General features: G+C 44.1%; 1 protein-coding gene across 2 annotated transcripts in view; it reads left to right on the top strand.

The window, feature by feature from the left end:
* CPPED1 (calcineurin like phosphoesterase domain containing 1) overlaps positions 1-20,813 on the top strand; it is a 155,166-nt gene that overhangs the window by 64,615 nt on the left and 69,738 nt on the right. For both annotated transcript variants that reach the window (XM_046667845.1, XM_046667844.1), the window contains exon 3: positions 9,050-9,472. In XM_046667845.1, coding sequence (XP_046523801.1) covers positions 9,050-9,472 — 423 coding nt within the window. The remainder of the gene's footprint in view (positions 1-9,049; positions 9,473-20,813) is intronic.

Below are 20,813 nucleotides of genomic sequence, written 5' to 3'. Positions count from 1 at the left end.
TCTCTGCCAGCCCCTATCCCCTCATTCACCTCCCTCTAAGCCGTCTCATCTTCCTTTGGCAGATGAATCTTCCTGAGGACGCAGTCCTCCTAACATGACATACTTCTCGGAACACATGCGGGCTCCCACATCCTCGCTGCCTCCCTTGCCTGTGCAGTGCAGGCACACAGGTGGTCAGGACATTATTTTCAGAAGTACACGTCACCTTCAGTCTCAGGACGTGGGCCACCCCTGCTGGGTTACAGTCCAGTTGCAGAACAGCCAGCATGATTGTGAGTGTGTCTGCAGTGACAGAATCCCAAATAAGCTTTCCTAAAAGGCTATTAACTTCTTGAGTGGTAAACTGTGGTCTTAGTTCTCCTTGACTCCCACTTACCACAGGCTGTTCCTAAAATTTGTAGGGAAGTTCAGAGGACCCAGAACGGCCAGAACAACCTTGAAAAGGAAGAACAAAATTGGAGGACTCACACTTCCTGATTTTAAACTTACTAGAAAGCCACAGTAATCAAAACGGTATGGTACTGGCATAAGGATAGACATATAGATCAATGGAATAGAATTGAGAGTCCAGAATAAACCCTCACGTTTATGGTCAGTTGATTTCTAACAAGGTTGCCAAGACAATTCAATGGGGAAAGGCTAGTCTTTACAACAAATGGTGCAGGAACCACTGGATATCCACTTGCAAAAGACTGGATTTGGCCCCCTACCTCACACCATATACAAAACTTATCTCAAAATGTATCAAAGACCAAATAAAAGCTAAAAGTATAAAACTCTTAGAAGAAAGCATAGGCACACATCTTGATGACCTTGGATTAGACACTGGTTTCTTAGATCTAATACTGAAAGCACAAGTGACAAAAGAGAAAGTAGATGAGTTGGACTTTATCAAACTTGAAACCTTCTGTGCTTCAAAGGATGTTACAAAGAAAGTGAGAAGACCAATCAGGGAACGGGAGAGAATATTTGCAAATCATATGTCTGATAAAGGACTAGTATCCATAATATATAAAGAGCTCTTAAAACTCAGGAATGAAAAGCAAATAACCTAATTTGAAAGTGGGCAAAACATTTCTCTAAAGTAGGCAAATGGCCAATAAGCTCTTAAAGAGATGCTTAACATCCTTAGTCATTACGTACATGCAAATGAAAACCACAGCGAGATACCACTGTGTGCCCACTAGGATGGCTATAATCAAAAAGATGGAAAATGACAGGTATTGTCAAGGATGTGGAAACGTTGGGACCCTCATATGTTGCTGGTAGGAATGTAACATGGTGCTTTGGGAGACAGTCTGGCAGTTCCTTAAACAATTAAACATACAGTTACCATGTGACCCAGCAATTTCACTGCTAGGTACATACCCAGGAGAAATGAAAACATGCATCCGTACAAAACCTTGTACGTGGCTCTTTATAGCAGCATTATTCATAATAGCCAAAAAGTAGACACGACCCGAATGCCCATCACCCAATGAATGGATAAAGAAAATGTGCTATATCTGTACAATAGAATACCATTCAGGAACAAAGGAGTGGAGTACTGATAGAGGCTGCCACATGGATGAACCTTGAAGTTACTCACAAAAGACCACATATTTATGATTCTAGTTATATGAAATGATAAAAGAATTTTTTAAAAACACCTTTCTGGTTCTATCTTTTCTTTTCTCCATTTTCTTTCTTTCTGAGAGTGGAGAACTTAACTTATGCATTGGCCTTGTCATTTGTTTTATATCTGTTCCTATTAAAATTATATGTATCCTTATTTACCTAACAAGATCTAGTTTTAGTGCATTTTTGATTTCTTAAATGTCTTGTTTTCCTGATTATAAAAGTAATTCATACTCATTATAAAAATTCAAACTTGGCAGGAAATTGAAATGTTTTCTGTCATTCCATTCCTCCACAGATAATTACTATTACTAGTTTGTCCATAGTTTTCTGGAAATTTTATCTCTGAATATACTAACTTGCTGGTCTGTTTTCAACAGAACTATACATAGTAGCTCTTATAACTTCTTGTTTTCACTTAGCCTGCCCCAGAAAACCCAGCTCCCCAAGCCTTAGCAGTAAATATTTACTTGCCTGTTTATTGTATATTTATAATACATATTTATACATAAATGTATATTTATATTATACATGCTTACCTGTTTTTTATTCCATAGTAAAGACACACCATCATTTCTCTGATGATTAACCTTTAAGCCATTTCAGATTGTCGTATCTTCTCAATGCTACAGTGAACAGCTATGTTTTACACATTTGTGTATATTTCTGTAGGATAAATTCCTATAAATAGAATTGCCAGGCCACTCAATATAATGAGTTTATTAAATTTTAAATTGACCTTTCCTAATTGCCCCCTGAAAGGAGTTTTAATTTATGATGTTAACTGTTTAGGAGATGCCCTGATTTGATTGTTCTGTTTCCAACCTTCCAGTGAAAACAGACACCACTGACTGTGTTTCCAGAGACCTCTTAGGGCTGGCATCGGAAATTCTTGTCTTTGGTGTGTTTTACCCTTAGTACTGGTGGCTTAGTTTCATCAGTTTGTCCATCTTTCTGCAGTGGATTGTGGCCTCCAAATATCACAAGCAAATTGCCAGGTAGAGGTGAGCTGGATATTCTCCCTACCCATGTGCTGGGGTGTCAGCATGCACGTCTGTGCTGTTTTTCCAGTACAGCCCAGGGCAGCAGCAGCACTGAGAGCCGAGCTCCCTGAGAATGAGGAGAATACAGGGAGATCTGAGATGGCCTACGGTCTAGCTGCCCTCTTCCTCTGCCTTTTCCCTGGGCGGAGTGGGGTGGGAGAGGGTTAGGGTGAAGGGAAAAGAAGCTGAGCACATGTTGCCCACTGGGCACCTAAATGCATGATCTCATTGATCTTACAGCATCTCCATCAAGGAGGTGAGACAGTTTCCATTTTAAGGGCTAGAGAACTGAGCCTCAGTGGGTAGTGTGCCCAAAGGACACCCCTCAAAAGGGCAATCTCACGTCCTCTGAATCAGAGCCCACCTGTGCTTCCACTTGAAGTGCCAACCCCAACACATAAGTAGAATCATATAATATTTGTCTTTTTGTGACTGGCAAGTTGTCCTTAGCATAGTGTCCTCAAGATTCCACATGTTGTAACATATGTTAGAATTTCCTTCCTTTTTAAAGTGGAATAATATCCCATTGTGTGTATATACCACATTTTGCTTATCCATTCATCCATTGATGGACACTTCAGTTGCCTCCACATTTTAGCTATTGTGAATAATGCTGCTGTGAACATGGGTATACAGATATGTCTTCAAGACCCCGCTTTCAGTTCTTTTGAGTATATACTCAAAGTGAAATTGCTGGATCATATGGTGATTCTATTTTTAATTTTTTGAGGAACCATTATACTGTTTTCCGCAGCAGGTGTACCATTTTATATGTCCACAAACAGTGCATGAGTTTTCCAGTTACTCCACAGCCTTCTCAACACCTATTAGTTTCTGCTTCTTTTTTTTAAAATTGTAGCCATTCTAATGAGTGTGAGGTGGTGTCTCATTGTGGTTTTAATTTGCATTTCTCTGATGACTAGTGATGTTGAGAGTCTCTTCATGGGTTTATTGGCCATTTGTATATCCTCTTTGGAGAAATGTCATTTCAAGTCCTCTGACCACTTTTGTATCAGGCTGTTTGTTGGTGTTGAATCTTAGGAGTTCTCTCTATATTCTAGGTATTAATGCCATATCTGATATATGATCTGCAAATATTTTCTCCTGTTCTGTGGATTGCCTTTTTACTCTGTTGGTAATGTCTTTTGATGGACAAAAGTTTTTAATTTGTCTATTTTTTCTTTTGTTGACTGTACCAATACATCAAATTTTATATTGAAAAAGAGCTTTTGATTTTTACCTCTAATCTATTTCTTCCCCATTCTTTTCCATGTCAATGAATGACATTACTAACCTCCCATTTGCTCAGATGTCTGGGAATTATTTTTGAGTGCTTTTCCTTCTTGTAACCAATACAACAAGGATTCCTATTGTTCTGCCTCCTAAATATCTCTCAAGTCCTTCTATTTATATCTCCAGTTCTTCACTGGTAGTATATAGAAATACAATTGATTTTTATATATTGACCTTGCATCCAGCAATCAAACCAGTCCCCTTATTAGTTCTAGAAGCCTTTTTCCTTTATAGATTCTTTAGGGTTTTCTGTGGACAAAGTCATGTCTTCTGAGAATAGGCAGTTTTATTTCTTCTTTTCCAATCTATATGCTTTTTATTTCTTTTTTCTTGCTTTATTGCACTGGCCAGGACTTCCAGTGTGACGTTGAAGAGAAGTAGTAGAGAAAACATCCTTGCCTGTTCCCAGTCCTAGAGGGAAAGCATGCAGTCTTTCACCATTAAGTGTGATGTTAGCTATAGGCCTTTTGTAGATGGCCTTTGTCAGGTCAAAGATGTTTATTTCTCTTCCAAGTTTGCTAGGAGATTTTATTAATGTATTTTAAGGCTATTCTGAGAGCAACAAGATAATAATCTCTGCCTTAATGAATATTGACAGTAATAAGTTACACATTTCATGGTATCACATCATGTTAAAAATTCAAAGTCCATGAATGATAGAAGTAAGTACTTTGTAATTATCCTTATAAAGTGTTTTACTTCCTGGTTTTATTTTAACTTATTGCAATTAAAATTTTTTTTAAAAAATTCTTTAAACACATCACAGCTTCCTCTACTCCTGTGCGTCCCGTCCAGAGCTCTCCTCAGTAGGCGGCCTGCGTGTGCTGACATCGGGGTCCCTGTTCTCTTGGTACCCATCCTCAGCAGATGCCCTTCATCTGCCTTGAAGACCCACCCAGATCAATCCTTCTCTTTCCCTCCTTTGAGTCTTGTCTTGTAATTTTTCTTCCTTAGCCAGGGTCTGTTCCCTCCCTTCCTGCCTCCCTTCCTGTGAAGCACAAAGCCCGGCTTGATACATAAGAAGTTCTTGGAAGCTCCACCCTTGGCTAGGTTTCCATTGTTTCTATTCCTGATGCTAGTGAGGTTTGGCTTTGGGCTTTGAGTATTTGAGTATTTGCTTCAGTATTATGACTTTTAGGAAGCTGTGCTAAGATGTGCTATGAGCTATGTTAACGCTAAGGTGTTGTTGACATTCTGACCCTAAAGAAATTTTGATATACACAAATGAGAGCTTGTTGAACATAATGCGCATGTTTTTATTAAACTTGGCTTTTTGCAGAATTTACTCCTTCTCTTCTAAATTCTCACCTAAAAATTATTTATATCCCTGGGGAATGTTCTCATTCCTTGGGAAATGATTTATTGATTGCAATGTGCATACTGTGGGTCACTGATAGAAAAGGAAGAATTGGTTACATTCGAGCATAGGGGTAGAGGGAAGACAGCTAACTTTTTTGCAGACTTACTTGTACCAAACTCTGGGAATCATTATCTTGGTATAAGTACTCACAGCCGCCCTCTGAGGTCTGGGGATTATCATCCACATTTCACACATGATGAGACCAAGGCTCAGAGGAACCCAATGACTCGGCCCAGGCCACACGGCTTATAAGGGACAAGAGCCAAGGACCAAGGCCTGGGTGTCATGGACCCCACATCCACACCATGCCTCCACATGAGGAGAATAGAAAATTCTGGAAAAGCTGCATGAGAAAGGCTCATCTTTGATTGAGGGGATCCAGGGAAGATGGGCTTCGTGTTTTTTAACAGGTTATTAGAAGATATTGGTGATTTCCCCACAAGTAGCATCCCTCTGAAGCTTGGAAACAAACATGTCATTGCTCCGTGTGGTTCACAGCTCTTCACTGTAGATCGCTTTGTAGACAGAGTCTCCTTTGCAAGTTTTGAGTGAACCTTTCTTTGGAGGGGCTCATTTTTAACTTGTCTGTGTGTGGTCATCAGCTGCTCGAACATCCCCTGGGTCTGCCTCAGTATGTGAGGCTTGTGATGAAATGCCCTTTGAAAATACACTGCACCCCAGTGTCTTATAAAGTCCTCGTCCTGTGGATCAGCGTGGTTGAGAGGAGTCACCCCGGAAGCTAGGACCCTAGTTTTTGACCACGACATTGTAAGGAGAGGCAGCACTCTGGTTGGAACACCAAGTTCAAATCCCCGACTGGTTGTCAAACTGAGTTAAGACGTGGCAGCGCTCAGAACGCTGCCTGGCCCCTAGTAAGTGCTGGGTCAAACTGGCCGTTACTGACTATCAGAAAATCCCTAAGTCAGCATGAATGGGAAGAAGGGAACCCTGGGGGTGGCTTTGGGGTCTTTTAGAAAACTGGGTAAGGGAAGTAGTGATGAATTAGCCTGGTTCACAGAGTGCCTTTGAGAAGGTTTATTGTGTTCAGGGCCATAAAGGATTCGTCCTAAACGCGCAGTCTATTTACAGGGAAAAGAATCGGCCAGCGGGGTCTTGGAGGGGATTATGTAAGTCAACACAGATGCCCACAGTCCGGGATCAGCTAAAGAAACAAGAGCCCCAGAGCCAGCCCAGCCCAGCGAGGGGCAGATGCTGCCTGTCAGCACACTCCTCGAACCGCAAGGCAGAGGCTCCTGTCCCTAGTGCCAGGCGGGCCCTGCTTCTCTCCTCACCTGAGCTCCTGTTGGGGTGCCAGCCTTTCCCAAGCAAATTCCGTGCATCCCAGAGATTGCGATCAGCTGGAAATGCAGCTGCCTGACTGCCTTCCCCTGACTCTTCTTTAAACTGTAGGATGCTGGGGCTAAAGGCACTTTTTTTAAAACTTTAATTCTTTTTTTTTTTGAAATGAAAGTAACAGATAAGCTTGGGAAAAGGGAGGAAGAAAGGAAGGAAGGAACTTTTAAAAAGTAGTTTTAAAGGGTTTTGAACCAAATATGAAAGTTTCCTTCACTTCCTACTCCTGCTTCCCAGATTTAACCAGAGTTAATGTTTTCTTTATATCTTTAGAGAAGTTTATCCATAACTATATGAATCTGTATAAGCCCTTTTTTAATTCATATGTGATTTTTTACTCCTCCACCTCTTACCTTCTTAATATATATTAAAGATCTTTCCATAGCATCATTATAGAGTTCTCTCTTTCTATTTTTATTTTACTAGGATTAAATATAAAATATTTCAGTGAGATATGGAAATTCTGAACTCTTATGCATCTGACAATGTAGTTGAAGTGAACATGAAACTTGGCAGAATTACAAGGAGAAATGGATTGATCCACAGTTACAATGGCAACTTAACCAAGTCTTTCAGAAACTGATAGAGATCAGTAGGCCAAAAGCAAAGAATAATGACATAGGAGATTGAATCATACCGTTAACAGGCTTGATTGAGTGGAAATATGAGGAACTCCATATTCAACAATCAGAGAACACACATTCTTTACAAGCTCACATGGGATATTTAGAAAAACTGGCGTATACTTGGCTATAAAGGAAATCTCGCTCCTGCTAATTTGTAGTCGTAATTTCTGAAATGGTTTTGTCTTTTCCTTCTATTTCTTTCCTTAGTTCTAACAGTTCCTATTTCACATCTGCCTATTTTTAATGACCATCTAGACCGAATTCCTTTATTTCTGCTTCGTGGTCTTCTTTCTTAGCTGTAATTGCCTTGTAAAGACTTCTTTGCTTTCTTTTTAATTCATGATGGAAATGGAATGTCGGGTAGAATTGTCATCTGCTTATGGAAAGCTTTTTCAGGTGAGTTTTCCTTTTCCCGGGGGAAGTTGGCTGCTCTTTTTCTTAGGCTGTCTTTGCATGAAGCTGAGCATATTCCTCAGGACGGACATGGTGCAGGAATTATGTCCCTTCCCTGCTTTGCTTTTCTCAGTAACGCTTAAGAACATCTGATACAGATGGGTGTGCATCTATAATTTCCTTGGCAAATTATCTGACTCCCAAGTTTGGAGGGAAGGATCCGTGTCTCTGGCTCATAGTTCGCTGCAGTAACTAAATCAGTGCCTTACACATAGTTACTGCTTCAGTAAACATTTGATGAATAAATTAGCATAGAGGGGCTCAAAAAAACAGATCTGGAAGTGAATTGGTCATTTCAAAATCTATTATTAATTACTGTTAAAGATTGGCACCTGAGCTAACATCTGTTGCCAATCTTTTTTTCCCCCTTCCTCTTCTCCCCAAAGTCCCCCAGTACATAGTTGTATATTCTAGTTGTGAGTGTCTCTGGTTGTGCTATGTGGGACACCGCCTCAGCATGGCCTGATGAGCGGTGCCATGTCCGCAGCCAGGATCCAAACTGGCAAAACCCTGGGCCAGAGCAGAGCGCGTGAACCCAACCACTGGGCCATGGGGCCAGCCCCCGATTTATGTTTTAGTACATTATTACAGAGAGTATGGAAGCCAGGAATCTGAAGGAAGAGAGTCCCCGCATACTTGACAGCTCTTTGTCCAAATAATCATCTTCCTAGTAAATCCCTTGTGCCAGGGGGAACGCACTTAATGTTAAGACATTGGTGCCTGGTTCTCTTACACACTAGTGGAATATAAAATGCCTCTTCCCCCATATGGTGGGGATTTGGCAAGATGCACGTGCCAATTGATTTGGCCATGTGGGTTCTAAAAATTTTTCTGTAAGGGTATTCGCGCAGTCTGCATGGCCATGTGTATGGTAAGAAAACCTTCAGTAGCCATCAGTTTGGGGCTAGCGTACAAAGCTAGGTCCACACACCACAGGGATGCTCATGATGACCCACTGAGATAGGGCAGAAAAGTTACAACTGTTTATATTTATTTTTCATCTAAATAAAAGATAGAATTAAGCTTCATTAATATTTAGTATTAGAATGACTCTACACCATTACTCAGTCAGCAGTGTTGGGTCACATGTCCACTTAGACATTAATTTCCAAGGCATCCTGAGGGAAAGACAGTTCAACTCAGAGGTTCCCACCTCACTTGTTGATTTGCTTTTAACATATGACTACTTTTTGCAGTTTCCATTGGCCTGGGTGAGTGGATTTCTAGATTATTCTTTCTTATTGTGTGTTGGTAAATGCATAAACAGTCTTGGCCATTTGAGGACATGACCCTTGCTTTTCCAGGGATGCCCTGGCGGAAGGAGCAGACGGAGGACCTGCAGCGGGTGCTCAGGGATGTGGACAGTGAGATCCCACTGGTCTTCGTCAGTGGCAACCATGATGTGGGCAACGTGCCCACCCCAGAGACCATCGAGGAGTTCCAGCAGACTTGGGGAGATGACTATTTCAGCTTCTGGGTCGGGGGCGTCCTGTTCCTTGTCCTCAACTCCCAGTTCTTGTACGATGCCTCCAGGTGCCCTGCCTTGAAGCAGGCCCAGGACCAGTGGCTGGACCAGCAGCTGAGCATCGCAGGGCAGCGGAAGTGCCAGCACGCCATCGTCTTCCAGCACATCCCACTGTTCCTTGAAAGCATCGATGAGGATGACGACTACTTCAACCTCAGCAAGCCTGTTCGGAAGGAGATGGTAGACAAGCTCTCCAAAGCAGGTAGTGACCCGTGACCCCGGGTGTCTGGGTGGAAGGGTGGTCTGGAGAGGAGGTTTCTAGATCCTTCTGCCCCTTTTCAGCCTGGCAAAGGGGAGAGACAATGGGGCTTTGGACAGCCTGGGTTCTGATCCCAGCTCTGCCACTCACTGGCTGTGTGGCCTTGGCCAAGCTGCCTAGCCCTTCCAAGCCTCAGTTTCCTCATCTGTAGAGAAGGATTAGCTGAAGTAGCTCTTGTATAGGATGGTTGTGAGGATTAAATGAGACGACACCTGTAAGTCATTAAAGCAGCCCCTAGGCTACCGAGTACTAAAGTTGTGGTAGCTGCTCATAGCTGAGGATGGGGAGCCCTGCAGGTAGCAGGTTATTGGGGGTGGGGCGGGCTCTCAGTGTGGCTGCATGTGCTCGGGAGAAGGGAAGGTGCCAGGGGTGTCTTTTCTCATTACTCAGAGAAGGAGGGACTTGCCCGAGAGCAGATAATCTTTAAAAGCCAAGCTTCACACCTGTGTTAGATGTAACCTGGAAATCCTGGGGTGTGGCTGTGATGGGCAGGTCCTGGGGCCTCGTCAGTTTTCCTTTAGCGAGGACTAAATTCTCTTCCAGAATCAGGAGAGAGAAATGTAGTCTGATCTTCACCTGCTGTAAGATTTTAACTAATCGTACATATGACATATGCACGCGCACACACAAAATGAAGATACTCCATTTGTAGAGTTCTCAGCTTCCGACGGCGCTCTGTGCGGCACTAGCCCACACACCTCGTTTCTCCTCCTGGTAGCACCTGCAGTATTCCTTTCTTGAAAAAACGGTATGTTCTCAGCCAGTTCCCTGAGTTACCAGTGCCTTGACAGGATTCCAATTTTGACAACTGTTGTGTCTCTTTTTTTGGTCCTAATGCCTCCCTCCAGATCTTTCCAGAGTGTACTTCATCACACTCTTCTAAAATTTAAATATATTCATTTATTTGTTAGGGGATAGGGAGAGGGGGGTGGCCTGATCCAGTAGCAAGCATTCATTTAAAAAAAAAATCCCAACACTCTTCTTTTCATCTTTGAGCATTAAATGTGTTCACATTTACTTGTGAAAAGTACAATAGGCCCTTCTGTGTTTTTGAGACATTTTACAAAAAGCTTGCATAATTGGAGACATTTTCCAACTGCTCCATGGAGATGTGGTTGGAAAACTTCTATTAAGGCCTTTGAAATTTTCTGCCATGCTTGAGTTGGTGCAGAAAACCGTTTTGATGACAAGGAAGTGAAGTGTCAAGATGGCATCAGCACCGCCATGGAGACTGTTTTCTAACAGAGAATAATGCCAGAGAGAACATTTAATGCCACCGAAATGATTCTTTTCATATCAAATGTTAAATGATGCAAATGCCATCCCCATGGCTGCTCTTTGTTCCCTGTTCTTGTCAACCCCATTCTTGAGTGGCACGTGGTTCTGCATCTCCCATCATAGGATGGAGCACACGCAGCCCACAAGCACTCCCAGATATTAGACCTATGGATATTTATAAAAAGAGATGCCCTCAGCTCTAACAGGGCATCCTCGGGAGGAGCTTACTGCCCACCCACCAGGAACCCCAGAAGGTGACATTGTATCTGGGATGCACCAGCCACCTCCCGCATCAGGCCTGCAGCCCTGCAAGCTCAGGAAGGATTTGTTGGCACACCCAGAGCTGCTCCGTGTCTTGGAGGTGGGCTCCCCTTGCTCCGGCTCACAGAGAGTGGAATCTACCACCAGAATGCCAATTGGCCGATTTAGGGCAAGACTGAAGTCCTCCCCTCAGCCCCAGCAGCGCAGTCTCTCCCGTCGGCAGAGCACCGTGGGAAGCCAGATTATGATCGGGAGGTTGCTTGCTAAGCAGGAGACAGAAGAGGGGAGGCAGTTTGCTTATTCCACTCCTCATGGCATCAGGCGGTGGAACCCTGATGGATCTGTCTCCAGTAGGGCCTCCTTGCCCATGAAGCCTCGGATATTTCACGTGCCTCTAATTCTACCTCCTTAGTGTCTCTCCAGCCCACCCACCTCTTTAGGCTACCCTTGACTCTCATCAGGGTCGTAGCAACAGCTCTGAGTTGCTCCTGCTGCCCCACTCTTGCTCCATTTTAGTCCATTCTCCACCTAGCAGCCAGAGAGGCATGTGACTCCAGAGCCTCCAACCCTTCTGAGGCCCCCTTCACCCCCAGAGTCAGGCCAGCTCCTCACCCTTCCCCATCTTCTGTGCCTTTTCCATGTCACCTGGCCAACACCTACTCACCTTTGACACCTTGTGTCTGAGGTGCCCCCCGCAGCTCTGCCTCCCCCCAGGTTCCTCCTCAGCTTTCCGTGATCCCAGCAGATTTGTGAGTGTTGACTTGTCTGAGTTCCCCACTAGACTCTCAGCTCCTTGAGCACAGGGACGCTGTTGTAGTCATCTCTGCATTTGGGAGGCCTGGCTCAGGTCTTAGCTCATAGTAAACGCCGCATCGGTATTTGTGGGATGAATGCAGGACTCAAACTCTAACTCAGGCTCCTTCCCTCAGCAGCCGCCTGCCACAGCTCACTTCTTTGTTTAGCACCCGCTGTTTGCCAGGCACAGAGTAGACCAGGTCGGGCTCCTCAGGGAACTCCCGGGCACAGCCTTTCCCTGGTGTGTTCTGAGTGTCAGCACAAGCACACAGCCTCGAAGTCCTTCGGTCTTGGGTAAAGCCACTTGTGTGTCTCCCTGCTCTGATCCATGTGCTGGTTTTTCAGGTTCATGCAGTGGTTGATTTCTCTCTTCCCAAGTGGCCCCCCACTATTCCCACGAGGCACCAAGTTCACGGATAAAAAGGCGTCCTCTTCTTGGCCACTGGCCTTAGGATCTTGACCTAAACCTGTTTAACCAGGGAAAACCAGAGAGATGCATGCCCTTCCTGCAGTCACCTGTCAGTTTCAGTGTCTTGGCTAACCGGGCCCTCTGCTTAACGGCCTTTCAAACACACAACAGGCTGCGGGCAACGTCAGGAAGAGCCCGGATCTGGGGTGGACACAGCTCAGGGCCCGGCTGAGTGAGCTGCTTGGTTTGGAAGCCCGGGTAGGTGGGCTCTCGTGGAGAGTGTGTGCGCCCGTGACTCAGTCGTGCAGAAGATTGCTCCGGTCGTGCCAGTGTAATTTGAACTCCTTTTAGAAAGCCAGAAGTTCAAGTGACATTTTGTAAAATTCGTTAACTTAAAGACCGTGATAGAATTGGGGGTGACGGTGGCAGATGGTATTTAACACTGCCTCCAGCTTTCCCCCGTGGCAATGTTACTCCCTAATACTATTTCAGTCTCATTTATCTCCTTGTGCTAAAATGCCAGTGCTCAAAAATATGTCAAAAGCTCATCAGAATATCAGGGTAGCTTTTAATTATGATAATTGTGTTGTTATAAAATATCCTTTTAAAGAGCATATCCCTCCTCGAACCACCATGGAGGTAAAACCCAGCTTCCTTCCAGCAAGCTTAATGAATAATTCTGAATCATTGTGTGGGATGAATAAATGATTTGATAAAGAACATCAACAATCATCTCAGATTGTTGCATTAATTTTTTAAATGGGATGAAGTAAGTGAGGAGGTGGGGTGTTACTATACAATGGGCCACGGTGTCTGCAGGGCTGAGTTCTGGGAATCAAAGCCTGCAGGTTTCCCTAGAAACGGATACATTCTGTTTCTACTTTTGAAGCTCAATAAAAAGCCTTCTTTGTATGACACAGAAATGTTGTCAATAGCAGGTACAAATACACAGTTACCGGGGCAGGACAGAGGCACAGATGTGAAGTGGCCCCGTCATTCTCTGTCGTCTTTTGCTCTGCCGGAGGATAATCAATTTCATCACATCCAAGGGATGTAGAAATTGGTTTTCCCTTAATTCACCTGATCGCTAGTTGGAGTTGCAAAGACAGATAATAGATAATGAAATCTTGGTTGAACCTGACCATCGTCTCCATCCCTCATGTCTTTTTCGGCAAAAAGTTAATATGTGACCTAGTTAATGTGGATTCTAATTTAAAAACTCAATCTTAAAAAACGAAAGTCTAGCTCTTTAACTGACCCTGTTTCTCTTGATGTCTCCATACCTTTTCTTTTTCCCATTCTCAACAGAGAGATTAGAACCGCGTAGTAGAGAGCCCAGAGCAAGTTTGGCAATTATGAAAAATTCCAGTAAGTTGATCTTTCCTGCAAAAGCTAATAAGTAATTTCACAGAATTATAGTTTCATCTCCAGTATTTATGCTTTTTTAATAAAACTGGAGAGAGAGATCTTAGTCCATGCTTTTATGGCTTTTGAATTTCAAAATGTAAAGAACAAAAAGGTTAGGTTTCCACTTTATAGGGAAATAAAACATCAGTTCCCACTCTAATACCTGACTTGTGTTGTATTGAAATTATTTGTTTACATCCTGATTCCTTTAGGAAATGGGGTCCCAACTTTGTTCACCTCTGTAGGCCCAGCCGCTAGCCAAGACTGTCACAGAGTAGCCCCTCAGTAAGTAAATATTGGTTAAATGGAATTGAATTAAACTTGGTTCAAATCTCTTTATCAGTAGAATCATAGGTAATGTCTGTATTACCTATGGATTGGTGTTTACCAACTGACTTTGGGATGGGAAATGTATACATTTTGGGCTATAGTCTGTAGTGATGACTCAGTTCTGCCTTTGTAGCGTGAAAGCAGCCACAGATGATACATAAGCGCATTGCACAGCTGTGTTCCAATAAAACTTTATTTACAAAAATATGGGTGGGCCTGCAGGTCATGGTTTGCCCACCCTTGGCTTAGAGAAGTATTCCCGTTACGGTGTGACACTCTTGCTCTCTACGCAGTGTACATACATCTAATTCCAGGATGCTTCTGGTGACCCCACTCTGACGCCTGCCTGACTCACTTGAGGGTCTCCCCAGGTCGAGCCTCAGAGGCCTCATGCAGGGCATGCCTGGCGAGGCGCATTCCACTGGAGGCCATTGATGTGATGGGGCAGGGTACATGGTGGCACTTAAAATCTAATCCCTGAGTGTTTACTTTAATGTGTGTTAGAAAGAATATAACTAGCTCATCACTTTAAAGAAAAATATTAGGCGAGTAATAGTACGGCTAGTATGCAAGTGACGCAGAACTTGTGAGGTCACTCAGGGGTGAAGCGTTCACACCAGTGGGATGGGTGAGGCCATATGACATCACGGGTGAGCAGACAGCCTTTTGGCTTTGGACACACCAGGTTCAAATTGTTTGGTCCTCCTTCCCTAGTCACTGGCTTCATGTAAGCTGCGAACAGCTTTCTGCCTTCATGTCCTCACGTGTTGGATGTATTCATCCCAGCCTAATTGGGTTGGTGTGAGAATCAAATAAAGAGAGGCACGTATAAAAGCATGCCTGGCTCGTCGTGTGTGCTTGATCAAGGGTTGTATGATGTCAGATGACCCTGGACCATGTTGTGAGCCCACGGCGGACAATCTGCTTTGCTTGGGGTCTGGTTTTACCCTGTAGCCAGAACGGTGCTTCTCACCCTTGGGGTGCTGCCAGGAGAGGGGGAGGACCTGCTTGCCAGGCTGTACCTCAGAATGTCCAGGTCAGGAGAGGCATGTCGAATTTGGGGATATGCTTGCAGTTTGCTAGCATAACTTTACAAATGGAAAAAGGAAGGAATTAGCAACTCTTTTCACAATACGAACTGTAGGAAGTGAAGGTAGACAAAAAACCTCTTGGCTCCTGGGATATGCAGGAAGATAGACTGTGTCTCGGGGAGTCTGAGATTTTTCAGAGTAGACGAGGAATGTTACTTTTAGTTTTATCAAAAGGGGGTATTAGTTTAAAAGATTAGGAAGCGCTAAACTGGATGGAAAATTCCTATGGCATTTAGTGATAGAATTTGACTCTAAATCTGTTTTTTTAAAGTGTATACCTCATCAATTAATGTGTTAAATAAACACACCTTTGAATGCATAATTTCGTAGATTTTTCTGAATCTAGCAAATGTGTCCCCAAGACAATGGCAGCGATCTTATGATGCCCTCTGTTTAAACAACTATCTTAGCGATTCTTTTTTTGACCAATTTTTAAGTGAGAACTCAGTTTTTTTAAGCATCCATAGAATCCAGAGTTTGTAGGGGCATAACAGCTTAAGGCATCTTCCTTAATAGATATTTGATCCTGAAGTCATTTTTCCCAGGTTTGGTCTGTTTTATGTTTTGATTAATTCACCATAAAACATCACTTTAGTCATTGACGTCTGTGTTTCATTCACTATAAACCTAGAGAAAAGACCAACTGCGGAAGCTACATCTGGTGTGAAGTGATGGATTACGTTTCTCACTTTGGAGGTATCCTTAACAGTTGGGCTAATTAAAGTTAAAATCAAGTCCTGATGGTAAATATTTATAAATCGAGAACCTGGCGTGTTTAAATGGGTGTGCGGGTTCCCGAAGTTAAGTCAACATTTATTCACTCAACAAATAGCATGGGCCCTGTGCTAGGCACTGAGGACAGGAATGAACAAAACTGACTACAGTTCCTTCTCTGTGTTGGAGATCACTCTCAAACTAAAAGTTAAATATCCTGTTGAAAAATCGCATTGCTCTCTTGCTCCCGAGCCCATTTTAAATTTGGATTATCAACACAAAAGAGGAAAGACAAGACTTTCTTACATGTGTCCTTTACAGGAGGCACTGTCCTACACGCCGTTGAAGTCCGGGTGAGGAGCTCCCTGCAGTCCGGTTGCCCAGGGAGAAGGGCCAGGTCTGGGCTAGGTGCTGCCGCCTTAGCCACGAGCCTCCCACTGGGCCGCCCTGCCTGGGCGGGGCCTCAAGGTCTGCGCTTCTGTATCGCTCAGGGGACCGTAACCTCACTTCCTCTGTGGTACCACCCAAGGAAGATACCTAACAAAACAGTTTTGCTCCTGAAAAAGGCAAAAGATTGACAAGCTTCTGGAGAGCCGTGCCTCACGTTCAGTTTTGTTATTACTCACGTTCTTGTCAGTGGCTGCCTCATTGCCACCACAGCCGCCACAGCAGCCCTACATGGTCTTGGCGTTCTGTCCCTTTTACTGACGAGCAAACTAAGTCCTGGAGGCTGAATCTCCTGTTCAGGTCACAGAGGTGTGAGGCAGGATAGTAAGATTGCAGGGTTTTGTGGGGCTCAGAGGAGGATATCCAACACATTGACATGTGTCTGGCTCCTGGTGAGTGCTCACTAATGGTAGTGCTATTCATATCCATCTTACTGTCATTATTATCTTATAAAAATATTTTAAATGACTTCACATTAGATAAATTGATGTGTAAGGAACATATTTCCTCTTTTTCCATGAGTCCATACCTCTGACCCATTGCTGGGTTGCTGGAGTATTGCCAGAACTGGAACCCAAGTCTTTCTGACCATGTTCTTTCTTCTACTCCTCTGCCCAGTACGCTGGGGTCCCATGTCCCGGAGAGAGCCCCCTGTTGTGCCACCAATGGGTGCTAGAAGCCACAGGGTAACCAGCTTCTTCGAGTATCAGTTTTACTCCATAAGCCATTTAAAACACAATTAACATTACATTAATACAATCATAATTAACGCATATTAAATACTTTACTACAGGTGCTATTGTCTCATGTTATAGACAAGGAAACCAAGGCACAGAGAGACCAGTCAGCTTGCTCAGCTTCACACAGCTGGAAAGTGGCAGAGCTGGGCTCGGTCCCAGGACTCTGGCCCTAGGGCCTGGCCTCTTACCACCTTGCCGTGCAGTCAGGATAATGAGTAGCGTGCGCAGTGGGCATGGGCGTTGACAGCAGGATGAGAGGAGCCAGGCCAGCTTGAGTTGCGGCGGGTCCTACCTGCTCACCCACCACGTCCACTTTCCACCTGCCCTTCTTAGGGGGCTGCCTCAGGGAAGGAGCTGGTCCAGCCCCCGTGGAGGCTTAGAGTGGGGATGTCTGAGGGGTCTGCTGAGTGAAGGTCCAGGGAGTCCAGTCAGGGCATGAAATTCCCTTCCGGCCTCAGCGAGCAGCAAGTTTTGTTTCGCTGTAGGCCTCTCAGCTCATCCTTTCATCTTGAGTGTGTGAATTGCGCATTCTGCGGACAAAGATGCTGTTTTTGGTGTTTTTCTTGAAACAAGGAAGAATATGTACCCACCCCTATAGACTCTTCAGTTGGCCCCCCAAGGGTACAAATTCAGGTGGGCTCTTATCTGGGGATTATGGGCACCAGAAAAACTCGCTTAAAAACTGGGGACTGTAGCTTGTAGAAAATAGTGATAAAATAAAAGTAAAGGTTGGTTTGAGACATTATCTTCAGAAAAGAGACAAATTACGGCAGTCATCTGTTTCAACTTGTATTTGAGAAAGTGTTCATTGTCATTGCAAATATGTACCAACTCTTAGAGTGAACAAAGAACGAATCAAGTGTCGGCTTGGTTTCCTTGCCCAAATTGTCTAAAATAATTGTTTGACGGCAGCATGTACTTTACATTTGACCCTGGCAGCAGCATCATTGAGGGTCATTTCTGTAAGAGAAAAAAATATTTTCAGGTTCATCAGTTTTCCTAAGGGTCTCTTTCCAAATCTGTCAGTAACCCACTTATTGCCCTTTTCGGAAACTAACGTGTGTGTGTTTACTCTGCCAGAACCTTATATGTCGCCGAGTTCCCCAGTAATTCCAGCAGTCCCCCAGTGTCACTTTTGTCGGCTTTATGAAATCCTGCATCTTTAGTACGATTTGTGATTTAACCCAGAGGTGGCTCTGCCTGGTTGCACCCATTGAGGGGTTTTGAGTTGGGCCTTGGTTTATAAGTAAGTGATTCATTGACGTTTTCTTGTTATTAGAAAGTTCCTTCTTTTCATACAGCTGAGATCATATCATACGAACGTGTTAGAAGCGTCAGATTATGTCATACACAGTATTATCTCCTGTCATTAAAAATGTTCCCCAAACCACAGGTATTTTGAGCTACATGGACACCATGTCCATTGAACTCTTTTGCTGTTATTAGACATTTAAGTTGTTTCTACTTTTTCTCTGTAACAAATACTACTGTCATGAACTTCTTTGTGCACAAACAGGCCCAAATCTCTTACGATAAAAAATGCTTGCACATTTTAAACTTTGTGAAACGAGAGCCTGAAATCGGTCTTGATAAGGCCCAATGCGACTGAGGGTCATGTTTTGCTGAAGAGGTTCAGCCTTCTGCTGGAAGAGGTGCTGGCGCTCTTGGCTCTGGGACCGGCCCCTTTGCTTCTTGTTACGTTCATCTGTGTATTTGTGAACACCTGTCGCACGTGTTTTCTGCATTTGGAAACTGGAGGAACAAAAATGAGGAAGCATCAGTCCTACCCTCAAAGCACAGGGTCTGGGGGAAAAGTCGGGGAAGGAACTAGAGTATTATAGTCAACGTAGAAATCTAGAGTGGGCACCCCGTGACACTTGGGAGAGTTTTTTTTACTGTTTAAATTCCTCTCTCCATAATTCATATTTGAATATGTGTAGGTATTTGCCAGCTCCTGTTTGGTAGGGGTGTGCTTGCCCTTAAGAGCTTTTGAATTGCATGATACCTGTTGCCATGGATGGCCTCCATATCAGGGACATTTTATCCCTCCTAGCTTTTTCCTTCCTTTCTTCTTCCTTCATTCTTTCTTTTGCTTCCTTTCTGTACTTTAATTCATAACATCCTGTCATTCAGGCTGTGTCTTCATGAAATCACTCCATCAAGTGTTTGCTTTGGGGGCACCCATTCAATTAATTCAGTAGATTTGGGGGTTGCCTACTCTGTGGCAAGCCTAGGTATCTTGGCAAAGACCGCTTTCGAGAGAAATAAATCCTTTTTTGGGTGATTGATCCATCAGCCCAGGGAAGCACTGTGGTCGGTGTCCCTGTTTCCTGTCTCGCTGAGGTCACTGACCCTCTGCAAAGGTGTCCATTCCTTATAAAGGTAAAGCCAAGTGCCTCTGGTACCACAGGGGGTTGTCAAAGGGGACTTGGGCTATAATCGTATACAAATTATATAATTATATTTTTTGCTTTCTTAAAAACTGTGAAAGCAGATCTTACAAGATGTCAATATTTGTTATCTGTGGGTGGTACGAATATAATTGTTATACTACCTTTTGTACTCATCTAATCCTCTAAGTTTTTCAAAAAATGAAAAAAGAATAATAGAAAGAATCCCTACAAGGAAGTCCATGTCAGGGGTTGGCAGACTGTTTGCGTAAAGGGTCAGCTAGTAAATATTTTAGGCTTTGTGAGCCAAGAGGCAAAATCCAGGCTATTATCTAGGTGCCTGCATAAACCTGAACATAGCCGTTTACACATGTGAGAAGCATTCTTAGCTCACACGCCTTATAAGCAAACAGACAGCAGGCTGTGGTTTGCCGACCCCTGGTCTAGGGACTCAAGATCGATGACCGCTGACAGTTGTATTTCAGGATAACAGTTACAGAGCCATCAATTCTTTTCAAAAAATTACGCCACTTGTCATTTTCCACACTTCATCTCTCCTAGCCACAAATGAAAGGCTAAAATCGAAGCGAGGAAAAGATTTTATTTCTTTATTTTCAGTTGACCACGTTTCAGGTGTTTTAGTAACTCACTCTGCCTTGTGCGTGTTGTCTATTTTTCACTTCCGAGTTGCCATACAGTCGTGGCCTAAGGTTCCCGAGCCCCCTGCCCCTCCTCTGGGCCGGCACTGCCCTGGATCCAAGCCTCGGGCCTGTTGATGCACGATGCCTGGGAAAGCAAGTTCACAAGCAGTAGGAAGGATGTCCACATCACTGACCAGAAACCCTCCCTTGGAGTCCTCCTGAGCCCCACCCTGTGAGGAACCTTCTGGGGACCTCTTGGAGGGAGGTGAACTCAATTATCCTGTAAGAGCTTCCAAAGGCGGACTTAGCCAGTGGTCAAAAATAGCTTATTGGTCATGCAAAAAAGAGAGTTTCTGTTTTAAAAAGTGTAGGGTAGTATTTGTTCCTTTTGGCTATGCATAACCAGAAACTCTGACCCGCCTGGCTCAGAGAACAAGGAAGTTTATCATCGTGTGCAAACAGAAGGCAGGGAGCAGTGGAGGCTCTCGGCCCGGTGACTCAGGGACCAGGGTCTTGCGTTGATCTTGATTCCGCTCCACGCACACCCTGCCCCGTGAGGCCCTTTCCTTAGGGTGGACCTTCTCAGGTACACGTAGTTCTGGACATCACATTCAGACTGACAACCCCAGAGGCAGAAAATGAACTTTGTAAAAGAAAGAAAACCTTCCCCAGGACCCCTCAGCCGGGGTCCTCCCACAGCCCTGTCTCCAGACCTGGGCCACAGACCCTTTCCCAGCGTGTAGGTGGCGGTAGGAAGAGAATTGCCACAGCTGCCTCGGTC

Source organism: Equus quagga, chromosome 7, assembly GCF_021613505.1.
Source record: "Equus quagga isolate Etosha38 chromosome 7, UCLA_HA_Equagga_1.0, whole genome shotgun sequence".
NCBI classification, from domain to species: Eukaryota; Metazoa; Chordata; class Mammalia; order Perissodactyla; family Equidae; genus Equus; species Equus quagga.
Note: the sequence above shows the minus strand (reverse complement) of the source record. Positions and strands in the feature narration are given on the sequence as shown.